The sequence below is a fragment of the Castor canadensis genome, chromosome 4 (assembly GCF_047511655.1).
Source record: "Castor canadensis chromosome 4, mCasCan1.hap1v2, whole genome shotgun sequence".
NCBI classification, from domain to species: Eukaryota; Metazoa; Chordata; class Mammalia; order Rodentia; family Castoridae; genus Castor; species Castor canadensis.
In genome coordinates, this window is record NC_133389.1 from 163,228,695 (window position 1) to 163,254,430 (window position 25,736).

Here is a 25,736-nt window from a genome sequence, read left to right on the forward strand (position 1 = left end):
TTCAAGTTTGTTCTAAATGAACTCAGGAAAGTCTTCCAAGATACAAATTTGAATTTTAAATGATCCACTGAATACTGGGGACAGAGAAAATGATACAACCACACACACTCCCTACCTTCAACATGAAAGTATCCACAAAAGCACATGTACAAAAAAAAAAAAAACCTCCTCAAAAAGTCCCATTTTAATTGTATATAATAATGATTTAAAAAATAGTAATCTAAAGAAGCCCAAAAACCAATATAAGCACAAGTATGGAACAGAAGCCACATGGGTGAAGTACAACAGGAACCAAAGGACAGTATGGAGACTATAAGTGGAATCTCTTTGAATAGATTATGGCTATTTCTCTTTCATGTCACCTCAGCATTTTATCAAAGGAGTCTTCTATTAACATTCCACCCCTGAAATGTGTGACTGATTAGCAAACTGCTTGCTTCCCCTCCCTAGTACTTAAAAGTTTGTCACATTTTCATCTTTCTGCTATATGTAAATTTAATATCATGCACATAAATAAAATTATGATAATTAGATAGGGTCCACAGTAACTGGATAATCTTGAACTAATACAAAGTTTCCAGGAAATAAATTAACTTCTGCTTCTGATTGCTTCAAATTACTTTTTTCTCTAACAGAATATTTTCTGAGTAAGAAGCACTCACTCTTATTTCTCACAACTTAAGAGAATAATTGAAAATACCTTAAACCATAGCCCTAAAAAAAATTCATGTAAGGAAAGTATTTATGAAGATTTATAAGAAATTTTAAAGAGATTTTTGTAATACTTTTAAAGGCTGAAAATAAGGGAAAATAAGGCAATGTGTGTCCCACTTATTTTTTGATATTTCTAGCTTTTCAATAAAAGGAAAAATTCTCCATAAATTCTCACACATTGTGGATCTGTGCATATCTGGTAATATAAGTTAACTTTCCTAAAGCATACACATTCTTTTGTCTTATTATAAAGATGAGCTCTACCGGCTGAAACTGTTCCAGGAATGGGAGTGGTGGGGAAAAGAAGGAGAATGGTGGAGGAGGTGAACTCAAGTATGATATATATAGTTGATATATTGTAAGAACTTTTGTAAATACCACAATGTACCATCTCCAAGCACAATAAATATATAAATAAATGAATAAAGATGAGCTCTTCAAAAATATCATAAAATCTTCACCAAACAATACAGGATATTACAGTTAAGTACAATGAAAAGTACTAACCCAGCATGGTTAAGCTTTTCCACACAAATTTACTGACCTGGTTGCTAAAACTTCCCTATTTAGCAATTAGATGTTATTTAAAAAAAAAAAAAAGTCACCTAAAATGTTAAACACATCTCTGGCTTCTTAATATTTACTGAACAAAAGAATTTCATAAACTGTTTGAAGAATTAGGGGAGGGGGATGAAGAAGGGGGTGAATATGATATATTCATATTCTTGATACATGGTAAGAACCTTTGTAAATGCTACAATGTATCCCCACCCAACACAACAATAACAAAATTAAAAAAAAAAAAAAAACTTAACTGTTTAGAAAAAAAGCCATTTTTTAAAATCTGCCATAAAATGCCAATCTAGAAACATTTGGCTCACAGATTTGTCTTTGTGTGTGTGTGTGTGGTTTTGTTTGCTTGTTTGTTTTTTAATGACAGAAATAAAGTCTCACTGGTTATGGAAAAAAAAAAAGAATTTCATAAATGACTCTGACAACCTAATCAACACAACAGCAAGTTAATGGCATTACAAAGGCAGACTTATCCATAGGTGGTAGGCGACTGACTGGAAGAGGTGTATAATGACTCAAAATCATGAATGCAGCATAGATGTCAGAATGCTTCTGTGTCCTTTACTTTCTCAAGATACCAACATGAACATAAAAGTAACATGAACTAAAAATAACATGACTTCACACAAAATATAACATGACTGCCTTAGAATATTATGAGATACAAAGCCAGACCCTGAGTTAGAGTCCTCTTGAGGGACTTTCTCTCTACCACCTTTGTTATATGCTCAGCAGACCCTGCCTTTAAGTTATCTGTACTTTACAGTAACTTCACTGCTTTGGCATGAATTACAAGTATCAGCTGCCATTTAGTTTTGCACTACTGTGACCAAATACCTGACAAAAACAACTCAAGGGAGTTAAGGTTTATCTTGCTCATGATTTGGGAGATTTCAGTCCATCACACATGGGAGAATGTAGCAGAGCAGAGTAGATCATATAATGGTATCTATGGAACAGAGTGGAGCAGTAAAAGTAACAGGAAAGGGCAAGGGCAAGATACAGCCCCCAAGAACCCCAGGGACCTCCTACCTCCAAGCAGGCCTAACCGTCCATAGTGCCACCACCTCCCAACAGTCTGTTCAAATTTTGAATCTATCAATAGATTAAGCCATTCATTAGGGCAGACCCCCTCATGATCTAATCATTTCTGGAAAATCTCTCAGACACAGATGTGGAGGTGTGCTTTACTAATCACCTAAATTTTCTTAATCCGATCAAGTTATAATCCAAGATTAACCAACACAATTGCCATGTCAAGAATTTTTACTAGGAAACTTGGTGTTTATTTCAGTTACAAATCTTCAAGAAATGGTGACATAATTGAAAGTTTTCTCTATGTCCTTAATTTTGTTTTTAATTACATGAGAACAATGTAAGTGTTTATCTTAGTTTCTACATAGGCATAATGTTTTCTCATAAAGTCTCTCATAACATGATGTTCTAAACAGCATTCTAACCACAGGTAGCAGATATTAAAATAAGACCATAGGTGACAGAGATTCACTTAAGAATGGGAGAATAACAAAAACTTTATACCCATGGAATGACTACTTTCCATTCACCCTTCCCCAGGTTCTGGCAACTGCCATACTCTATGTTTTTGTGAATTTGACTATTTTCAATGCTCCAGATAAATGGGTATTGTGATATTTAAAAAAAAAAAAAGAATGGGAGCTTAGAGTCACTCATAGGGAGCAGTGAAATGCCAAATTTTGTCTTAGGTCCAATTACTTTGGCTATTATATTGTGAAAGGGATGGAAAGGTACAAAGGACAAGAAAGCTACTTCAGAGGTATGGCCTCCAAAAGGACCATACATATCCCAGTCACCAGAACCTGGTACTTGCATGGCAAAAGTAATTTTGCAATGTGTTTCAGGACATGGGCTTTAACATGGAGATTCACTTTTGCCCAGGAACCCCCAATGCAATCATGTGAATCTTTAAAAACAAAGAACTTTCCCTGGCAACATCAGAAAAATGGGATGTGAGGACTTGACCTGCTGTTGCTAGATATGAAGATGGAGGGAGAGGGCCACCAACTAAGGAATATGACAGTCTCTGGAACCTGGGAACACGTCTCAGCTGAAAGCCAGCAAACCAGGATCTCCATCCCTCCACAAGAACTGTGTAATTCCTGCCAACTATCCAAATGAGCAAGAAAACAAACCCTCTCCTACAGCCTGCAGAAAGTGACAGAGCTGACAGACTGATTTTAGTTTGATGAGACTCACACCAGACTTCTGACCCACAAAACTGTAAAAACACATTAATGTTTTAAGTCATTAAGCCTGTGGTGATCTATTACAGAAGCAATAGAAAATTAACAGGAATGGTCAGGGTAACAAAAGCCAAGCTGGTGCCACTAGGGTGGTAGTTATGGGGAGGTTATAGCCAATGATGATGCCTAGAAGTAGGTTCAAAGCAAGATGTTAAAGAATGTTAGTGATAATATTTCCAAGTTCACAGATCATCCTGGAAAATCCTAGCTGCAGCAGGGGAAGAGAACCAGCCCAAAAGAACACTGAAGCTATTGCTGTATTCTCTGCCTTTGGTGCATAGACCAAGCACAAACGGGGCTACGATGCCTCCTGAAGTCAGAGAAGAATAAATGCAACTATGGAAACTGCAGGTCTACCAATGTGCTTTAGGGAAAAGCAACAACTACAAAAACAACCAAGAAAAAACTTATCTTTTGACAGCACAAAACCGGTACTTCAACTTATTTGCTTTGGCTGCCTTAAAGGTCACTAAATCTAAATTCATTATGCAAAAATAACTCTTTCCTCTTTCCCTGCTCCTTGTTCCATTTTATGGTAGCTTTAACGTTAAAGCCCCTTCAAATCCTTTCCCAAAGTAGGTGGGTACAAAACATCAATGAGACAGCAGAATTGCCATATTTGGTTTTCTAGTATACCCAGACTATTCATTCTTGGCCACAAATGAGAAAATTAGGATAAGAAAAAAACAAAAACTATTTCTACAAAGATTAACTATACTGACAAATTCACTTTTTTTCCCCCAAACATTTATTTACTAAGACTATTAAGATAAATCTTAGGGTCTGAGAATGTAGCTCCTTGGTAGAGGGCTTGCCTAGCAGGCCAAGGCCCTGGGTTTGGACCCTAACAATGCTAAGTTAAACATAGGTGTGGTATATATTTAGCTCATACTAACTTTTGGAGGGGGTGCAGGGGTGGGGAGGCTGGGAGGGAGAATGAATTTTTGACACAGGGTCTTGCTATGTAGCCCAAGCTGCCCTCAATCTCAAGATCTTCCTGTGTCAGTAATAGGATCACAGGCAGGAACCGCCACACTCTGCTGCATAATAAAATTTTTAAAAAAGAATACTAGTATTAATTTATGACATAAAGAAAACAATGGAAACTGATGAACTTTTCTAAAGGTACTACATTAGAACCTGTTACGTAATGATAATAGTAATAGCTGATAATTAAGTTTAAGAGAACAAAATGAATACTTCGAATCCTGGCCAGACTTTTTCTAATAAACTAACAATGTGAAAAAAGTCTATAAAGCAATCATGAACATAACTATGAAAAAAATTCAGCAAGACAGCATCATGCCACTATTTTTTCCTGTCTTTTCTATTCTGGGTTTTTTTTTCATGCTTACAACAAAAGAATGCAAACTATGGCCTATGGGCAAGCCACCTGAATTTATATGTAAACTTTTATTGGTTTACATATGGCTGCTTTGCTCTAAGACCTAAGAAATAAACAGTTGTGATAACAAACTGTATGCCTTACAAAGCTGAAAATATTTACTACTCACCTCCTTAAGAAATAGTTTAACAAACCATGGCCTGCACTCTAGGTTCTAGAGGTTCTCATTACTAAAGATAAATTATTCTTATACTGAGAAGAAAAATTCTCAATCAGCATAAGTAGATGGTTGCCTGGTGTTCTGAAAATTCCCAAAAAGCAAACCATAAAAACTAAAACAGGAGATTCCAAGATGGCGGCTAGAGGGAGGAAGCAGAAAGCATGCCTCCTAAAGTAAAATCTTGGAGAGACACTGGAGACACACCTTACAGGAAAAACCACTAGGAAGAGGCAAAACTTTGACTCCTCCACACCCCCAGCCCACGTGTAACATTCCCACTTCACATTAAATGGAGAAACCAGGAGGGCTCCCGTGCTGCCAACAGACAGCAGCACCCAGACGGCTTGGGAAGACGTGGACCACAAGGTGAGCTAAGCAGCATGCAGTACTCCCACAGACAACCCTGGGCCAGCTAAGCATAGCCCCCTGGACAGACCGACCCCCACCCAGGGAAAAAGAAAAAACAACTGAATAATAAGCAATAACAACAAAAAAGACAAGCAGCAAAGAGGGCGGGGCGCCCTGAGCACCAAAGGCGGGGAGTGTAAATCCCTCACAACAAGCCGGCTGGAGAAGGCAGGAGCCGCAGCACCCGCCCAGCAACCAGGAGCGGAAAACCAGGAGCAGGGGGAGGAAAACTCCACAGGAGAGGGGCGAAGGCCCACTTCCCACAAGAACTGTAAATAAACATGCTGGCCTGAGAAAGCTGGTGCAGGGTCACCTCTGCCAGTGTGCTAGGAAACAGGAAAGCTTGTAGCAGAGGCTCACGCACAGGAGAACTCTAAGTAAACAAAGCCTGCTTGCCAGGTGAGTGCTGAGCTCACTCCTGAGATCTGCATAAATAACGCCTCCAGCAACAGCAGGCTGACAGCAGCCGGCAGGTGAGCCACAGCCACAGATAGCCATTCACAGAACTGTCTCCAGACTCTTTTTTTTCTCTCCCTACCTTTGAAGAGGAAACAACAGAACTACAGCTGCATGCTGAAAACCTTACTGAAACTGTATTGTATTTGAACTTGGGACGCTTTGTGGGGGTTTCTGTTTTGTTTTGTTTGGTTTTTTTCCCCTTTGATGAGACAACAACAGAACTACTTCTGAGTCACTATCTCCAGGACTGCAGGATAAGGGACTAACACAAAAATCATTAAGACTGAAATTTTATTGCATTTGAACTTGGAGATTTTTTTATTTTTTTAATTTTTATTTTTTTATTTCTATTTTTTTTTCTCAATCCTCTGTCTCTCTAATGCCTGTTCAGCTTACTGTTCCTTAGTATACTCTCTCCTTGTTTATATCTTTGAAACTTTTATTTCTATGTTTGTTTGTTTTGGTTTTTTTTGTTTGTTCACTTGTTTTTCCCTCTTTCTTTAACTTCTTTGCTTTCCACCCCATCTCACTCTTCCATTCTAAATATCACCAGTGTTATTATTACAAGCTAGAAACTACTTAATTGCAACAGGACAGGGACAATAACAACACCAAGGGCAATGACGTGAAGACAGAAAAAACAGGGAAACCAGTTTCCCCGCAGCAAAAAACTACTACAGGAACCAGAGTGAAATGAAGAAAACAGATACTAGATCCAGACTCCAACAAAATGAAGATAAACTATGCCAAAGAACCCAATAAAGCTCACAAGAACAATCAAAAAGAAGAAATACTACCGGTAATCAATGAGAATTTTATAGAGCTGATACTGGATATGGTCAACAAAAATGTACAGGAGACACTCACGAAATTCCAAGACAACAAAAATAGAGAATTTGAAAACCCACAGGAAGAAATAAAATAAACCATAGAAGCACTGTATAAACACCAAAGTGAATCAAAGAACACAATTAATAAAGAGATAAATGAACTCAGGACAAAAATAGAAAACATTAAAGAGGAAACGAGCCAGGATATAGAAAACCTCGGAAAAAAGAACGAAACAGAATTGCAAAACAAAATGGAAGGCCAATCAAGCAGAATGAAACAAACAGAAGTCACAATCTCAGAACTCGAAGATGAATTAGTAATTAAAGGAAAAACTGAAGAACTATTAGTTAAACAACAACAAGACCTGTAAAAAAGAAAAGGCAAGATCCCACTGACTCCATCAAAAGACCAAACCTGAGAATCATGGGCTTTGAAGAAGGGGAAGAGGTGCAAGCAAAAGGAATGCGTAATATATTCAACAAAAAAGTAACAGAAAATTTCCCAAATCTAGAGAAATCTATTCCCATACAGATGCAAGAGGCCTCCAGAACACCAAACAGACCAGACCAAATAAATATACCCCATGGCGTATTATCATTAAAGCAACAAATACAGAAACCTGAGAAAGAATATTGAAGGATGTAAGAGAGAAAAAACAAATAACATACAATGGTAAACCCTTCAAAATCACAGCAGACTTCTCAACAGAAACATTAAAAGCAAGAAGAGCATGGGGTGAGATCTTCTGGGCACTGAATGAAAATAACTCCAACCCTAGGATACTCTACCCAGCAAAACTATCATTCAAAGTAGATGAAGCAATAAAAGTCTTCCATGATAAGCAGAAATTAAAACAATATGTGACCAAAAAGCCACCACTACAAAACATTCTTCAACGGATTCTGCACACAGAGAGTGAAACCCAACATAACCATGAAAGTACAGGCAACACCAAACTACAGGAAAAGAAAAAGCAAGAAAGTAGAGAGTAACCTCAACTTAGGTACACACAATCAAACCTTAAAACAACAAAGACAACTAAATGACAGGAATCACCACATACCTATAGGTACTAAAACTTTATTAATGGACTTAATTTCCCCATCAAAAGACACCATTTGATGAACTGGATTAAAAAGGAAAACATAACAATTTCTTGCTTACAGGAGACCCATCTTACCAACAGAAATAAGCATAGGCTTAGGACAAAAGGCTGGAAGATTTACCAAGCCAATAGCACCCCAAAACAGGCAAGAGTAGCAACACTTATCTCTGACAAAGTAGACTTCAAACCTACATTGATCAAAAGAGATAAAGAAGGACTTTCCATACTAATAAAAGGGGAAATAGACCAAAAAGAAATAACAATTATCAACCTATATTCACCCAATTTCATCAAACATAGCCTGAAGGACCTAAAAGCATATATTAACTCCAACACAGTGGTAGTAGGAGAGTTTAACACCCCATTATCATCAATAGATAGGTCATTCAAACAAAAAATCAATAAAGAAATCCTAGATCTAAAATATACAATAGATCAAATGGACCTAGTTGATGTCTACAGAACATTTCATCCAACTTCTACACAATATACATTCTTCTCAGCAGCCCATGGAACCTTCTCCAAAATAGATCATATCTTAGGGCACAAAGCAAGCCTCAGCAAATATAAGAAAACAGAAATTATACCATGCATTCTATATGATCACAATGCAGTAAAAGTAGAACTCAACAACAAAAGTAAAGACAAAAAACATGCAAACAGCTGGAAACTAAATAACTCATTACTTAATGAAGAGTGGATCATCAATGCAATAAAAGAGGAAATTAAAAAGTTCCTGGAAGTCAATGAAAATGAAAACACAACCTACAGGAACCTATGGGACACAGCTAAGGCAGTCCTGAGAGGAAAGTTTATAGCCATGAGTGCATATATTAAAAAGACTGAAAGACTGCAAATCAATGACCTAATGATACATCTCAAACTCCTAGAAAAACAAGAACAAGCAAATCCCAAAACAAATATGAGAGAAATAATAAAAATAAGAGCTGAAATCAATGAAATAGAAACCAAAAAAACCATGCAAAGAATTAATGAAACAAAATGTTGGTTCTTTGAAAAAATAAACAAGATCAACAAACCCCTGGCAAACCTGACTAAAATGAGGAGAGAAAAAAAACCCATATTAGTAGAATGAGGAATGCAAAAGGGGAGATAAAAACAAACACCAGGGAAATCCAGGAAATCATCAGAGACTACTTTGAGAACCAATATCCAAATAAATTCGAAAGTCTTAAAGAAATGAACAGATTTCTAGATACATATGATCACCCAAAACTGAACCAAGAGGATATTAATCACCTGAAGAGATCTATAACACAAAATGAAATTGAAGCAGCAATCAAGAGTCTCTCCAAAAAGAAAAGTCCAGGACCTGATGGATTCTCTCCTGAATTCTATCAGACCTTTAAAGAAGAACTGAATCCAACCCTCCTTAAACTGTTCCACGAAATGGAAAGGGAAGGAAACTACCTAACACATTTTATGAAGCCAGTATTACACTTACCCCAAAACAAGGCAAAGACACCTCCAAAAAGGAGAACTATAGGCCAATCTCCTTAATGAACATTGATGCAAAAATTTTCAATAAAATAATGGCAAACCAAATTCAACAACACATCAAAAAGATTATTCACCACAACCAAGTAGGCTTCATCCCAGGAATGCAGGGGTGGTTCAACATACAAAAATCAGTAAACGTAATAAACTACATTAATAGAAGCAAAGACAAAAACCACTTGATCATCTCAATAGATGCAGAAAAAGCCTTTGATAAGATCCAACACCATTTCATGATAAAAGCTCTAAGAAAACTAGGACTAGAAGGAAAGTACCTCAACATTATAAAAGCTATATATGACAAACCTACAGTCAGCATTAAACTTAATGGAGAAAAACTGAAACCATTCCCTCTAAAATCAGGAACTAGACAAGGATGCCCACTATCTCCACTCCTATTCAACATAATACTGGAATTCCTAGCCAGAGCAATTAGGCAAGAAGAAGGAATAAAAGGAATACAAATAGGTAAAGAAACTGTCAAAATATCCCTATTTGCAGACGACATGATCCTATACCTTAAAGAACCAAAAAACTCTACTCAGAAGCTCTTAAACACCATCAATAGCTATAGCTAGGTAGTAGGCTATAAAATCAACATAGAAAAATCATTAGCATTTCTATACACTAATAATGAACAAACTGAGAAAGAATATATGAAAACAATTCCATTTACGATAGCCTCAAAAAAAGATCAAATACCTAGGTTTAAACCCAACAAAGGATGTGAATGACCTCTACAAGGAAAACTATAAACTTCTGAAGAAAGATTGAGGAAGACTATATAAAGTGGAGAGATCTCCCAAGCTCATGGATTGGTAGAATCAACATAGTAAAAATGTCGATACTCCCAAAAGTAATCTACATGTTCAATGCAATTCCCATCAAAATTCCAATGACATTCATTAAACAGATTGAAAAATCTGCCATTAGCTTTATATGGAAACACAAGAGGCCATGAATAGCTAAGGCAATTCTCAGTCAAAAGAGCAATGCTGGAGGTATCACAATACCCGCCTTCAAACTTTATTACAAAGCAATTAGAATAAGAACAGCATGGGTACTGGCACAAAAATAGACATGAAGACCAGTGGAACAGAGAGGACCCAGATATGAAGCCACACAACTATAACCAACTTGTGTTTGACAAAGGTGCTAAAAATATACGATGGAGAAAAGACAGCCTCTTCAATAAAAACTGCTGGGAAAACTGGTTAGCAGTCTGCAAAAAACTGAAACTAGATCCATGTATATCACCCTATACCAATATTAACTCAAAAGGGATCAAGGATCTTAATATCAGACCACAAACTCTAAAGTTGGTACAGGAAAGAGTAGGAAATACTCTGGAATTAATAGGTATAGGCAAGAACTTCGCAATAGAATCCCAGCAGCACAGCAACTAAGAGATAGCATAGTAAATGGAACTTCATAAAACTAAAAAGCTTCTGCTAAACAAAAAAATGGTCTCTAAATTGAAGAGAACACCCACAAAGTGGGAGAAACTATTTGCCAGCTACACATCAGACAAAGGACTGATAACCAGAATATATAGGGAACTTAAAAAACTAAATTCTCCCAAAATTAATGAACCAATAAAGAAATGGGTAAGTGAACTAAACAGAACTTTCTCAAAAGAAGAAATTCAAATGACCAAAAAACACATGAAAAAATACTCACCATCTCTAGCAATAAAGGAAATGCAAATTAAAACCACACTAAGATTCCGCCTCACCCCTGTTAGAATAGCCATCATCAGCAACACCACCAACAGGTGTTGGCGAGGATGCGGGGAAAAACGAACTCTCTTACACTGCTGGTGGGAATGTAAACTAGTACAACCACTCTGGAAAAAAATTTGGAGGCTACTTAAAAAGCTAAACATTGATCTACTATATGATCCAGCAATACCACTCTTTGGGATATGCCCAAAAGACTGTGACATAGGCTACTCCAGAGGCACCTGCACACCCATGTTTATTGCAGCACTATTCACAATAGCCAAGTTATGGAAACAGCCAAGATGCCCTAGTACTGACAAATGGATCAAGAAAATGTGGTATTTATACACAATGGAATTTTATGCAGCCATGAAGAAGAATGAAATGTTATCATTTGCTAGTAAATGGATGGAATTGAAGAACACCATTCTGAGTGAGGTTAGCCTGGCCCAAAAGACCAAAAATTGTATCTTCTCCCTCATATGCGGACATTAGATCAAGGGCAAAAACAACAAAGGGATTGGACCTGGATCACATGATAAAGCAAGAGCACACAAGGAAGTATGAGGATAGGTAAGACACTTAAAAAACTAGATAGCATTTGTTGCCCTCAACACAGAGAAACTAAAACAGATACTTTAAAGCAACTGAGGCCAATAGGAGAAGGGGACCAGGAACTAGAGAAAAGGTTAGTTCAAGAAGAATTAACTTAGAAGGTAACATACATGCACAGGAAATCAATGCGAGTCAACTCCCTGTATAGCTATCCTTATCTCAACTAACAAAAACCCTTGTTCCTTCCTATTATTGCTTATACTCGCTCTTCAACAAAATTAGAGATAAGAGCAAAATAGTTTCTGCCAGGTGTCAAGGGTGCAGGGGGAAAGAGGGAGGGGGTGGGGGGGGGAGTAAGGGAGGAGGTGGGGGAAGGGAGGAGAAATGACCAAAACATTGTATGCACATATGAATAAAATAAAAATTAAAAAAAAAAAACTAAAGCAGCCTACATTCTTGTATAGTTGTCAGTAAAACACTAGCTACTTATGTCTATAATGCATTAATAACACTGTTAACACTAAGATTGTAATAGCTGTGTGTGTATAGGATATGCATATATAAATAACTGAAATTATCCAAAGCTTTGCTTTTTTATAAGCCATGCATTGTAGAAATCAAATCAACTCCAAAAATTTTAATTATCTAAAGAACATATAATCCCTGGCATGTGGACGATGGCAGGTTTCTCACTCCCCTCACTGGCAATAGTATTCTACATTAATGTGGAAGAAAAGCAAGAGGGAAAAAAAAAAAACCAACAATCGGAAGAAGCTCATTTTTTTGCTTTTCCTTTTTTTCCACACAAAAACAGAGAAACCACTGGACCACACTTGATGTCTACTGCTGCTCATCCCAGATGTTTTATGTTGCTCAACAACCTTATGTTTGGGGGCATCCAATGTGTTCCTTCCAGACCTCTTAGAGTTCTCTATCTATCCAAAAGACCCAAAGATTTCCTGGGTGATTTAACAATGCTAAGTCACTGAGAATATAAAAGCTACCCTACCTTAGGCTAAGCCCCACTGCATTATATTTTCCTAGCACTTGCATAAGCCACAGAGCAGGAAGCTATGGTCTTCCTGTTCCCTTTCATGGGTAATGCTGTGTCAATTTCAAAGACTAATCACTGCAAGAGCACCTCATGCTCAGAAAATGGGCCAGGTTCCAAAGAACAACACTGCCTGCCATCCCAGGTGCCGAGGCAATAATTAAAGAGAATTAACTTCAATGAGCAGGCCAGTAAAAGCAATGGCCAACTGTGGGGCATGGACCAACTTCTTTGTGGTGAACCACAGGAGCCATTTCTGATAGTCAAATGTACAGACTACATCTTTCAACCTCCCAGATACTAGCAGTGCCTATTAGGAGTATCAAGAACAGACAGAAGTTTGTCTCCTCTCACACTGCCTCAAGTTTTTTTGCTATACAAAACTGTTGCCAGCAGTAGCACACCAATGGCCTAAATTCATAATGCATGGGAAGAATGGGTAACAAATAATGAAAACTGAACAAAAAATAGACAACAGCAAAAGCACTTGGTAAAGTCACTTCACTATTCATCCCAGGCTCCAGGGCCATTGCTTTAAAGGTAAGACAGGGAGCTACTATGAATTTTGTTTCTCTAGTTCAAAGGAAATCCATAGATGTCGTAACATCCTCGTAGTCTTAATGTCACTTTTACAAATCTCAAAGAAACTGCTTTATAGTTGGGCTCTGCCGTAGTTTAGATCTTCAATACCCCCCAAAGACCCATGTGTTGGAGGACTGGTTGCCAGCATGATGGCACTGGGAGGTAATGGAAACTTTACGAGGTGGGGCCTAGTGAGTGGATGGCCTTCAAACCACTGAGGGCATACCCTTGAAGGGGATAATGGAACTCCAGCCCCTTCTTCCTCTTTTTTTTACTTCACAACCATGTGGTAAATAGTTTTACTCCCACATTCACTTCTGCCAAGATATGCTACAACTGGTCCAAAGCAAGAGGGACAATCTTCATGGACTAAAATCTCCAAAACTGTAAGTCAAATAAATTTTCTCTCTTTACAAGCTGACTGTCTCAGGTATTTGTTATTGAACAGAAAGCTAAATAACAGTGTCATTCCAAGATTTTATTTCAGAGTAAGCATCCTACCTTTATAGAAGCGATATGCAGCAAAGTCTCTCCTTTATGATTTCTCTTTCTAGCCACAAGGCTACTGGGTGAAAGTTTCATTGTGGAGGGGCTTGATATCATTCGTCTGTAAGTTGAACTATTCAGTGCAGCAGGTGGTGTACATGGCGAAAGGCTAATGGAGTCATCGGATACATTACTGTTTTTCCTCCTGAACATGCCATCAACTTTAACTTTGCTTGAAGGTACTGAAGAATAGTCAAGCAATGGTATGTTTTCTGTAAGTGCTATTTTTTGCTTAACAAAATTCCAACTAGTACTTGGAATACTGCTTCTACATCTCTTAGAAATGGGACTGGAAAGTCTATAGCTACATCCACGTTTTCCATTATGACCTAATGGCAAAGATGTGTTAGAAGTAAGATCATTTTCACAGACCTTCTCAGGAATCACTTCATTCTTGCTCTCAATGTCTGGAGACTCTATATGCTCAGCCAATGTTAAAAAGACATCAGTTGGGCTTCCATAACATTCAGAGTCTGTTATAGGGTCACTTGCTAGTAAGTCTATTTCACCATTTATCTGTGGACTAGCGATAACAGATGGTTGGCTACAGAAGGATACCAGCTTTTCTTTACATTCCTCTTTGAAGTCAAGTTCACCAACATTTTTTTCTGTATCTAAATTCCATTCTTGGTTAATTTCATCTAGAGATCTCTTTTTTGCCTTATTTGCAGGTGTTTTGGAAGCCTTTTTAGGCTTCTTAGAAGCAACTGCAGGAGGACTTGTGGAAACAAATTCATACATTGAGGTTTGCTGAACTTTTCCACCTTCTGTGTTTTGAGGCTGCGTTCGCACTGAAACTTTATTCACAACGTATCTGACCTTCTTACTTCGAGGACTAAACCACATTTTTATTGAATTCTTCTTGTTTTCTGCATCATTAAATAAACTTGTTCTAGATGTATCTTCTTTCAAATCTGATTTAAAAAAAAAGGGAAAAAAAATGTTATAGGGCTTAATCTCTCCTACCTTGAGTTCTCATAGAATTTTGCTTACATTTCTCCTAACGTGTGTCACCACCTTTTATTTGTGTGTCCCTCTCTCCACTCCTAAACTATATGGACTCCTTAAGAGCAGGTAGATATTCCCTCACTCAACAAATTCTTACTGATCCTACATGTGCCAGACAATGTTCTGGAGATGAGCTAAAGCACAGAATAAAATGTGGAACTTACATCCCACTGAGGATAGACAGAAAAATAAGAAAAATATACAGTATGTAAAAAGGGTTATGGAGAAAAAATATACTAGAAGAAAATAAAGGAAAAGAAGAAAGGACCAATGTGGGATTTAATAAGCAGAAAGTATTAATTTATGCATAGTATTTAAAAAGGTATTTTCAGCTAAATCAACATAATTCATTATGCCAACAAACTTAAGGAAAACTATATGGATTTTCTTAATACAGAAAAAAATTAAGATAATCCAACATTCATTTTTTAACACTTAGTATAAAAAAATAAAAATAGAACTACCATTATCTATCTACTATTCCAAAGGAAATAAAATAGTGTATCAAAGAGATAACTACCCAATCATGTTTACTGAAGTACTATTCACAATAGATAAGGTATGGAATTACCTGAAGTGTGAATGGACAAAGAAAATGTAGTATACACACAATGTAATATTATTCAGTCTTAAATAAAATAGTACAATCTTATTATTTGCAAGAACATGATAGAACTAGAGGACACCTTATGGTAAGTGAAATAAGCTATGCACAAAGACAAACACTGGACATTCTTGCAGTGTGAGTAAACTAAAAAAAAAGATGATTTCATAAAAATAGGGAATACAACAATAATCACCAGAAGCTAGGTATAGTGTATATGTAAACGTAGAAGGACACAGATAATGGTATCAAGGCACTTAGACAGGAAGAGTAAATTCCATACACTACAGCATAGTAGGGTGACTATATTCGGCAGCAACTTATGATACATTTAATAAAAAGCTAGAAGAATTTGGAAGTTCTAACACAAAGAAATGATTAATGGCTAAAAGAAAGAAATGCTAATCACCCTGATTTGATCTACGAATTTATACATGTATAAAATCATCACACAATACCCTGTATATGACCAATTTTTAAAATGACACATGATGGCACACTACACACTGTGATCCCAGCTACTTGGGTGACAGAGAGGCCAGCCTGGGTAAAAAGTTAGCAAGACACTATTACAAAAATAAACTAGGCATGGTGATGTATGTCTGCAATCCCAGCTACCTGACAAGTAGAGGTAAGAAGATCTCTGTTCAAGACCCACCTGGGTGCAATTCACAGGAGACCCTATTTGAAACACACTGAAAGCAAAAAAAGGACTGAGAGTATTGTTCATATGGTAGAGTGCTTACCTAGCAAGCAAAAGGCCCTAAATTCAATTCCCAGCTTCACGATAAATAAACAAACAAACTTTGAATAGAAAAGTGAACCACATGTTAACTATGGACTGTGGGTTCATAGTTCACCAATTGTACCAAATACACTACATTAGTGGGTGATGCTGATAATATGAGAGGCTATGCATATACGGGGCAGGGGAATATGAAAAACCTCTAATTTCCTCTCAATTTTGCTGTGAACTCAAATTGCTCTATAAAAATAAAGTTTTTAAGCTGGGCGTGGTGGCACAGTCTTACAATCTCAGCACTAAGGAAGCTGAGTCACAAGGCCAGCCTGGGTTACACAATGAGACCCCTTCTCAAAACAATCAAAAAAAGTCTTTTAAATTACTTTAAAATGAAAAACAAAAAGACTTAGCAAATTAGGAATGGAACTTCTTCAACTGCTTCTGCAGCATAAAACATATCCTTTCTCTTCACTGAGTCTGAGTAAGATCTGCATTGAAAGATCCCACTCATTCACTCACTAAATGTCAACTGAGCTTCTACTGTGTGAGGCACTGAGGATATGGCAGGGAAGGGAGGAATTTTTTTCCTTCAGAGTTTATGGTTGGGGGAGGTGAGTATGGGGATGGGCACCAACTCAGACTACCAGAGTTGGCTTAAAGATTATTTTAAACTAAAGAGATACACTGAGCAAATGAAGAAAGAAGCCTTTGGGGGGTCTCTTATCTGACTACAGTAACAAACTACTGGGAGTAAGGCTGCCATAATCCTCTCCAAAAACTCATTAACAGAAAGAAAAGAATACAGGGAAGACCACTCCCACTAACAGAAAGAAAAGATTACAGGGAAGACCACTCCTACTTGCACAAACAAACTTTACTGCAAACTTTCTTTTCTCCCATTTGTCCTTCTCACAGGAGTCTTTTTCCCTCACAATTAACTTAGATACAAACCCCCAATCTTTACTTATTTGGAGAGTCAGTCACGTTTTTCTGTGAACTCTCCCTATGTCTTTTTGCCTGCTAATCTATCCTTGTTCAGTTAAATTCATCCACTCTATGCTGAAAGTATAAGAGGAAAAGGAAAAGTTCTTCCTCCCTAACAAATTGTACAAATCACTTTTCTAAGAGCCATTATCTTTCAAGTTGCCTTACTTTGTTTCAGCCTTTGAGTCCATTCATTTTCTTTAAAAAAAAACAATTATCTTGGGGCTGAGAACATAGTTTAGTGGTAGAGTACTTGCCTAAATGTACAAGGCCCTGGGTTGCACCCCTAGCCTCACAAAAAAAAAATCTTAAAATTCTCCTTCTCCCTCCATCTCATATAAACCAACCCAGGTCAAACACAGTAGTGAACATTTAGACAATAATCTGTAAATAGTGATGAATAAATTCTTTGATAGCCTTGTCAATTTTAACAAAGTGCGAGGTTAGAATTAATTTTAAAGGCAGGACTATAGTTCAATGGGAGAATGCTCAAGACCCTAAATTCAATCCCCAGCACCAAAACAAAACAAAACAAAATAACTAAGGAAGAAAACTTGGAGGTCCTTTAGTGCAATTTTCTCATTTTAAAAATGAGAAACCAAAGTTGAAAACAAAAGAGCATAGTCTCGTAACTTCCTAACTATTGGTCTTCTTTCCACACAAAGATTATCAAGAGGTCAATTCAGTTATTAAAACACAAGAATAGCAAAGAAACTGGAAAACAACAACCTGACAAGGTTTTAATACTAGTAATTAACAAATGATTTCATATAGCCTATCATTTTCCACATTAACATGGACTTACTAATCTCCTCTGACCATCTTGGCTACTTGGAACACCTTTTATTTGTCATATTGAAAAAAGAAAAAAGAGCCAGGCACTATTGGCTCATGCCTGTAATCCTAGCTACTTATGAAGGAGAGCTCAGGAGTAGCACAGTTAGAAGCCAGCCTGGGCAAACAGTTTGCAAGCCCTTTCTCAAAAACCCATCACAAAAAAAGGCTGGCGGAGCTGGCAGAGTGACTCAAGTGGTAGAGGGCCTGCTCACCAAGTTATCAAGTGTGAAGGCATGAGTTCCAACCCAAGTACCACCAAAAAAAGAAAAGAAAGAAATGACCTGAACTTGTTTTCCTCCTCAGAAGCCACTTCTCATTAAAGCTAAGGAAAACTCTGTATAAAAACTTTCTTATATTACAGAACCAAAGATAACTTTTAACAGAACAGAGTTCTAAACATGAGGTATTTTAAGAAGAAAATCACTTGTGCACTTTATTCCTCTGGACTGATAACATCCACTGTGTATGAAATAAATTTTTCAAATGTACTTATTATCCTCAAGAACTTTTAATATTCAAGAGACAGCATGTAATTTTAATTTTTTTATTGTTTTTGAGAAAAAATTTCTTTTCATTCTCAGTTCTTAAAATATCAGCAAGAGAAAAGCATATTAGCAAATAATTTTCACTTCCTCTTAGTCATTTTTTTATTCACACAAAACACTATGTTTTATTGTTTTACCAACATAAAAGTATTAATTGTTAACTCAAATCTTGATTCTCTGAAGTTCAGAATCACTTCCTTTGTCTGTTCTTTCACCTTGTATTTCCTGGGTACGTAAGTCCCATCAGATCTACCAGGGAAAAGACAAGTTCTTTTCTTTGCAGTGATAAGCAGATTTGAAAACAAGCCATTTCTGATATAATCTCAAGTCTAGAGGAAAGGTCAAAATGAAATGTTACCAGGATTACTTTTTAAGAAAGACTTGAGATTACAAAGACTTAAAGATTAATCCTTGGGTAGTCTGTAAAAACTAGAATTTGATTTTTTTTAAATTTATTTTTTAAACATAAAGATGACATTTTCAACTAAAACCAAGTCAGATCTTAAACGTTTATATCCTCAGTGTTTATAATACTTACAAAATGTAGAACTCAGCATCTAAATGAAAATTACAGCTTCTATATAGTAGACCACAAATTTCATACTCAGTTTTACATATTTCCTAACTTACCAAGGAGTAAATGAAGAAAATACATATTTATGTGATTTATATGTACACAATCATTTTACCAATCACTGTGTAGTAATAACTTTTCTCAACAAGATTCTAATTAACTTAGTATAACTAAGCTAGGACCACAACCACAAACATGATAGTATATTCTGAATTTTATGCAGCATATTTAAGATAAAGCTGTGAGAAGCAAAACAACACTACAGCTTGAACATAAGTCATTCTATTAACAGCTACAGACATTTGTACGGGTGAATGCTTCTAAGCTTGACAAATTGTCATTTTCATATTATAAAGAAAAACATTGGTCCTTCCTCTTTATGATAAATTTCTTAATGATGACATTTAAAAGAATCCTATTCTCTAAATTTAAATACTTCAGACAAGAGTACACCACAAAAAATCAAGGAACAGTGATACATGTGTTACTAAAGAGCTGCTTTGCCAAGTTCTTTCTTAAAATTTAATAAACCATAGAAAAGAGAAGCAATTAGAAAATGTGATTTCACTATCATTAATGACATCAAAGGATTCTAATGATGTACACTGTGTGCCTTTGAAATTATTGTCTACTACAGGTTTCACAACAGAAGTTGAGAGATCTCTTTCACTAACTAGTCCCTTATTAAAAAAAAAAAAAAATCAAAGGAAAGTACTTGCTTACCATCTGTGTAACACTGATGCCTTCACTGAAGAATGATTATTTTGTAAGTTAAGTATTTAGATCAACTTAAAAAAAAAAAACAGCAACACAGCTATTCAAACACTCATCTTCATCTATTATAAAAAGTCACAGCCTATATGAAACACTATGTAATCACTTCAAAAGAACCAGCATCTCTCTCTAAACCAGAAAACAAAAAGGAAAACTGCAATCCTATGAAAGCATAATCAAAGTATTTTTTAATGTCACCAACACCAACAAGTTCCACAAAACTTGACCAGCACCTGCAAGGTCTGATTTAATGAGGAAGTTGAGGAGAAAAACAAAAACTTTTAAGTTTAACTATATTAGTAGAAAACAGTTTATATTATAAGAATAAGGTAAAATTATTCATAAATGGCCATTGGAAAAATCTGACAATCTCCTCTCTTTAAAGTATACTGAACCGAGAAAAATCTAAAGTATTTAGCAGCTCATTTTAGCACATATTACTGTAAATCAGGCTTCTTTATATCCTACACACCACATACCATGTCCATGATTTGCCAAGTTCTATCTAATTGCCCATCTCAATTATAGTAATTATAAATATTATAATAAATGCAAGTAACCAGGTTCATGTAGAAGATAAATAATGAACTACAAGGTTTTTTAAAAGAGATAAAGTGAGGGATGTTCAACCACTCCACTTACTTTATCATTTTCAACATGTGATCATTTAACCAAGTTGCAATTTTGGAACTGGACCTTCAGAAATCACTTAGTCTAACACCCTTATCTTATAATGAGATATTTTCTATTCTCATTATAATGAGGATCAACTATAGTTTGTTCCCAATTATTGCTTCTTTCCAAATATTGTGTAGTTCACCTTATACCACCTTAGTTCTAAGTATTTACTAAAATACACAAAAGGACAACATTAAATATATAAATAGATAAAATATAAATAAGCAAAGGAAAATGCTCCAGAAAAAAAAATCCAAAATACCCTTCAAGGATGGGAGGACTCTGGGAGGTAAAGCTGATGACAGTGCAATTTATATTAAAATAGAAAAATCTGTGTACCATGGAAATTAATGCATCTAGGTGGATATATTTCAGCATGCTTATACTCTAGATTATTGTATTTTCTAACAAGAGAGCAAAGGAGGATGTCACCATTACAAAATGAATCATGTTAACAAAAACCTGAGAATTTCAAAAATTATTTTAAGTTTAATTTCCAACATATGAATTACTTATAGCACTACCAATTTTTATGCGACTCAATTCAATCATAACAAATACGTCTACTCTTAAAAAAAACTGTTCCAAACAGAAAAACATACACAAGAAACTTCCAAAGTGACAGCCCTGTACAACTTGGGTCCTCAATCTTCTCGCCTACAGAATAAGGGAATTAAAGAAGTCCCTGTAGCCCCAAAATTCTGATTATGTGCTATCTAAAAGAGCTAAACACCAATTCATCCTAACTATGTAAGAACTAACATGATTATTGATATTACTTTACCTTATTTGTGGTGCTGGGAATAGAACCCACAGAGCTCTCATTTTACTCTTAAAATAATGAAAACACAAAATAGCCTTTGGAAAATAAATTACCATAATTCTTCCACTATCACCTCTACTTATATGAAAAAGATCATATTCTGAAAGGTCTCAGATCATACCTTGAACCTTGTTTGAAACTCAGTTTTCCTATAGACCATTTCCTATTCCATGGTCTATAAAATATGAAAAGTACACTAATGATTCAAATATTCACTATAGTAAAATTTCTAGGAGTCTACCTATTCCTTTTTGTACTTCAAGTACGTGGTAACCCAACATGCCATAACTGATGGCAGACAGCCAACAAAGTTACCCTGACTTCCTCCCATTTTATCACCATTAAAAATGTCAATTTACTTTTTACAGGTTAAATTATGTCTTTCCACTCATTTCCTAATACTTCCCTTCTTGCTTCCTCCCATGTTGAGGCCTTAACCCCTAGTACCTCAGAATGTAACCTTATCTGGAAACAGGGTTACTTACTATAGATTCAATTAGTTAAAATGAGGCTATACTGGAATAGGACGCAGGATTAATCCAATATGACGGAGATCTTGCAAAAAAGAGAAATTTGATGCAAGCCCTCTTGAAAAAAAGGACATGAGGTGAACATAAGATAGCCATTTATAAGCCAAGGAGATAGGCCTGGAAAGGTTGCCCCCACAAAGACCTCAGAGGGCATCAACCCTGCAAATACTTTGATCTCAGACTTGCAGCTCCAGAACTGTGACACAATAATATTTCTCTTACTTATGCCACCCTCCATTTTGTTAAAGCATCTCTAGTAATCATTTACATTATTACACCGTAACTAAGGAAAGACAAATCAAAATATCAGGACAGTCTCAAAGTAACACTCCAAATTTCAATTCATGGCCAATAATCCAAATGAATTACATACCTTTAGAATACAATGCAAGCCACTCTCATAGAGACATGAACACTGTTCACACTGTACCATTAACTCAAGGGCCTCACTGGCTTCCACACCCACAGTTCTGTACACTGCAAACATGCATAAACCCTGGATTGGGAATCCCTGTATTGATCCAAAGTTCTCAATCTATGGGGAGCTGGAGGAGCCAGATCACACAGCAATCCTTTCGACTAGAAAATAAACACTATCAAGCATTGCCTTTTAGGAAGAAATGAGTTCAGATGAACTAATGACAAAAAATTTCATTTTATTTTTAAAAGAGGTTTATATCCACAATATTCTCTTTTAAAGTAAGATTTTAAAATATATGTGTACATATATATATACACATATTTGTGTGTATAATTACATCTGAAAATAAGCATATCAATTATAGCATATTTTAATATTAAAAAATGGAGTCTCATATAATGATCCAGATAATAAAATGGAAACTTTTGATAGACTACACATTAAATTCTTCTTAAAAATACAGAGCTAGACTGTATGTGTAGCTCAAGCAGTAGAGCTCCTGTTTTGCAAATGCCCTGGGTTCAAACCCCAGTTCTACAAAAAAATTTTAAAAATCAAAAAAAAATATGGCCTCTGGTCAACAGACTTAAAGTATTTGTCTTATTTCTTTATTTTGTTCAATCTACTTCATGTTTAGTAGCTGACAATAACACCATCATGTCGTAAGTCAAAGAACACAATATATAAAAACTGAAATGCAACAATTTTATATTAGCACTATTAATCATTCATAGCATCCTGCCAGGCAAGAAAAGATATTCCTATAAGCACATGCTAAAATGATATGATCTGGTCAATAAAAAGACAACTCCAATATCCAATTATAAAGACTTAAACATTTTACTTTCTTTTCACAGCTAATTAGTTCTCAGCAGAAAGCACAATGGGAAGAGATATAGTTAATACACAGTATAAAAAACAATTTGAAAAACATTAGTCCCCATTTAAATAAAGAAAATGAATATTAAATTTTGCCTTTCAAAATGTGCTCATCCAATTAATTCAGTCTAGAAAAGTGATTCATGGAAGACTTTTATTTTATCTTGCAAAAATGTATTTAAGTGAGTTAAGCACTAGTATGGAAAAAATCACTACCCTATATATATTCTACACAAATTATCCCAAGTGTGAAAGGCAGCCAGTGTAAAGTAGTAAAAAAGTCTCTGACTGACAATCAGAAATAGGCTCCATTTCCCCTGCTTCTAGTACTAACTATATACATGAGGGCAGGTAAGACCACTTGACCTCTCTGGATCTGGGTATCTCATCTATAAGATAAGAGAGTTAGACTTAATCGTCTGTTTCCTGTCATTTCTCAAAAATGATTAAAAAAAAAAAACCACTACATATCTTAAAATTCAACACGTCACTCAGAATTCCAGGTAGCTCTTCTATGTTCTTTATGTGATCAATATCAATCCATCAGTTATTTAACTAAAAGAGACAGTGACATTTCTCACCTGAAAGCTTATTGTCATGTAGCAAGTTTCGAAGCTTGCTACACAGCTGGATCATGCTGTCCAATTGTCTGTTCATCTTAACATCTAGTATCCAGGCTGGGGTGTAACATACTGGACACTCTGTTCCAATGCAGTCGCTTACACAATCACTTAAAAAGAATTAAATAAAACACATTCAGCAGAATCTGAACACCAAAAATTAAACAACAGAGTATAAACAGGAGTAAATAAACCAGAGATGTCTCTAACATGTAATGGTCAATTGTAAAATACTTGTTAAAAAAGTATGCTTTAGAGAGTATGATACACACACATAAAATCTAAAGCTGCAAAATGATGAGACTTTACTTGGCTTGGCATCAGTCTGCATAATTTTTTCCCTGCAGACAAATCTATAGTTTCTAAAGGGTGAGGGTACAGAGAGAAATGTAAAGAGTATCTAATACAATGTGGCCATGCATCTCAACCTCTCTTATCCTAAATCTTAATGCTCTGCTTCATGGAAATACCTAAAGTTAGTGCAAAGAGACTAAGAAAGCATCATTTATTTTTTTGTTTTGTTGAGTCTAAGGGCTTTAAAGTAGTATTTGAAAGAAGATTTTTGGCTCTTTCAAATAGCTTTATAGCCTGTAGACTCAGTTACCTCAGGTTATCTGTTGTTTAAGTGGTATAGTGTCAGTTAAGACAGAAGGTTTTCCTAAATTTTAGAATTACATACCCTTCACAAATTTGATGAAAAGGAGTGAAGTAGTTCACAATTCCCCTAAAGCCCACCCATGAACCTTTAAATCTACTCTTCCTTAGCCTCACCAGATCGGTTCAAGCAGGATTGGGAAACATAAAGACGGTAAAAGTCACATCTCCCCCAAGCACTATACTGACCCACTCATTTATTTGTACAAAGGATATTAACTATTTTGACAAAACCTGTGGCATTTCTAATTTTTGTATCCTTGGCTCTTAGCATGACTCCTGAACTAACTCAAAAAGAGTTGAAGATGAATCTGTAACCCATAGTGTAGCCAGGAGAGACCTTGGAGAGCATCCAGTTCAATAAATGCCAATCTCTTTAGCAAAGAAACTTGTAAATTTGGGTGCTTGCAGTCAAGACTTTAACTTGATTAACAGTTTATGAGAGATTCCAAGATGGCGGCTAGAGGCAGAAAGCGACCCTCCTATAGGGAAATCTTGGAGAGACGCTGGAGACACACTTTTCAGGCATAATCACTGAGAAAAGGCATAACTTTGACCCCTCCACATCTCCAGCCGGTGCAGAGAATCTTCACTTCACGTTAAACGGAGAAACGAGGAGGGCCCCCAGGGCCGCCAGTGGCCGGCGCGCATACGGCGTGGGAAGACGCGGACCAGCTTACTGTCGATTAGTACACTAACACTCCCTGTTTATACCTTTGAAACTCTCTTGTCTGATACCTTGTTCTGCTTTCTCCCTCTTGTCTGTATATTTGTTTTCCCCTTTTCTTTAACTTCTTGCTTTCCATCTCAGCTCACTCTTCCATTCTCAATATTACCATTGTTATTATTACAAGCTAGAAAATACTTAATTACACACAGTACTGGGACAGTAACAACACCAAGGACAATGATGGGAAGACAGAAAAAACAGGGAAACCAGTTTCCCCACAGCAAAAAATTAGTACAGGACCCAGAGGGGAATGAAGAGAACAGAAACTCAGATCCAGACTCCAACAAAATGAAGATAAACTATGCCAAAGGACCCAATGAAGCCCACAAGAATAATTTAAAAGAAGACATACTACAAGTACTCAATGAGAATTTTATAGAGATGATACTGGATAGGGTCAACCAAAATGTACAGGAGACACTC

General features: G+C 36.2%; 1 protein-coding gene across 3 annotated transcripts in view; it reads right to left on the reverse strand.

Moving 5' to 3' along the window:
• Bard1 (BRCA1 associated RING domain 1) overlaps positions 1-25,736 on the reverse strand; it is an 88,534-nt gene that overhangs the window by 43,062 nt on the left and 19,736 nt on the right. For all 3 annotated transcript variants that reach the window (XM_020151781.2, XM_020151780.2, XM_074071659.1), the window contains 2 exons: positions 23,891-24,039; positions 13,866-14,824 (listed from right to left, as the gene is read on the reverse strand). In XM_020151781.2, the coding sequence (XP_020007370.1) occupies positions 13,866-14,824; positions 23,891-24,039 (1,108 nt within the window). The remainder of the gene's footprint in view (positions 1-13,865; positions 14,825-23,890; positions 24,040-25,736) is intronic.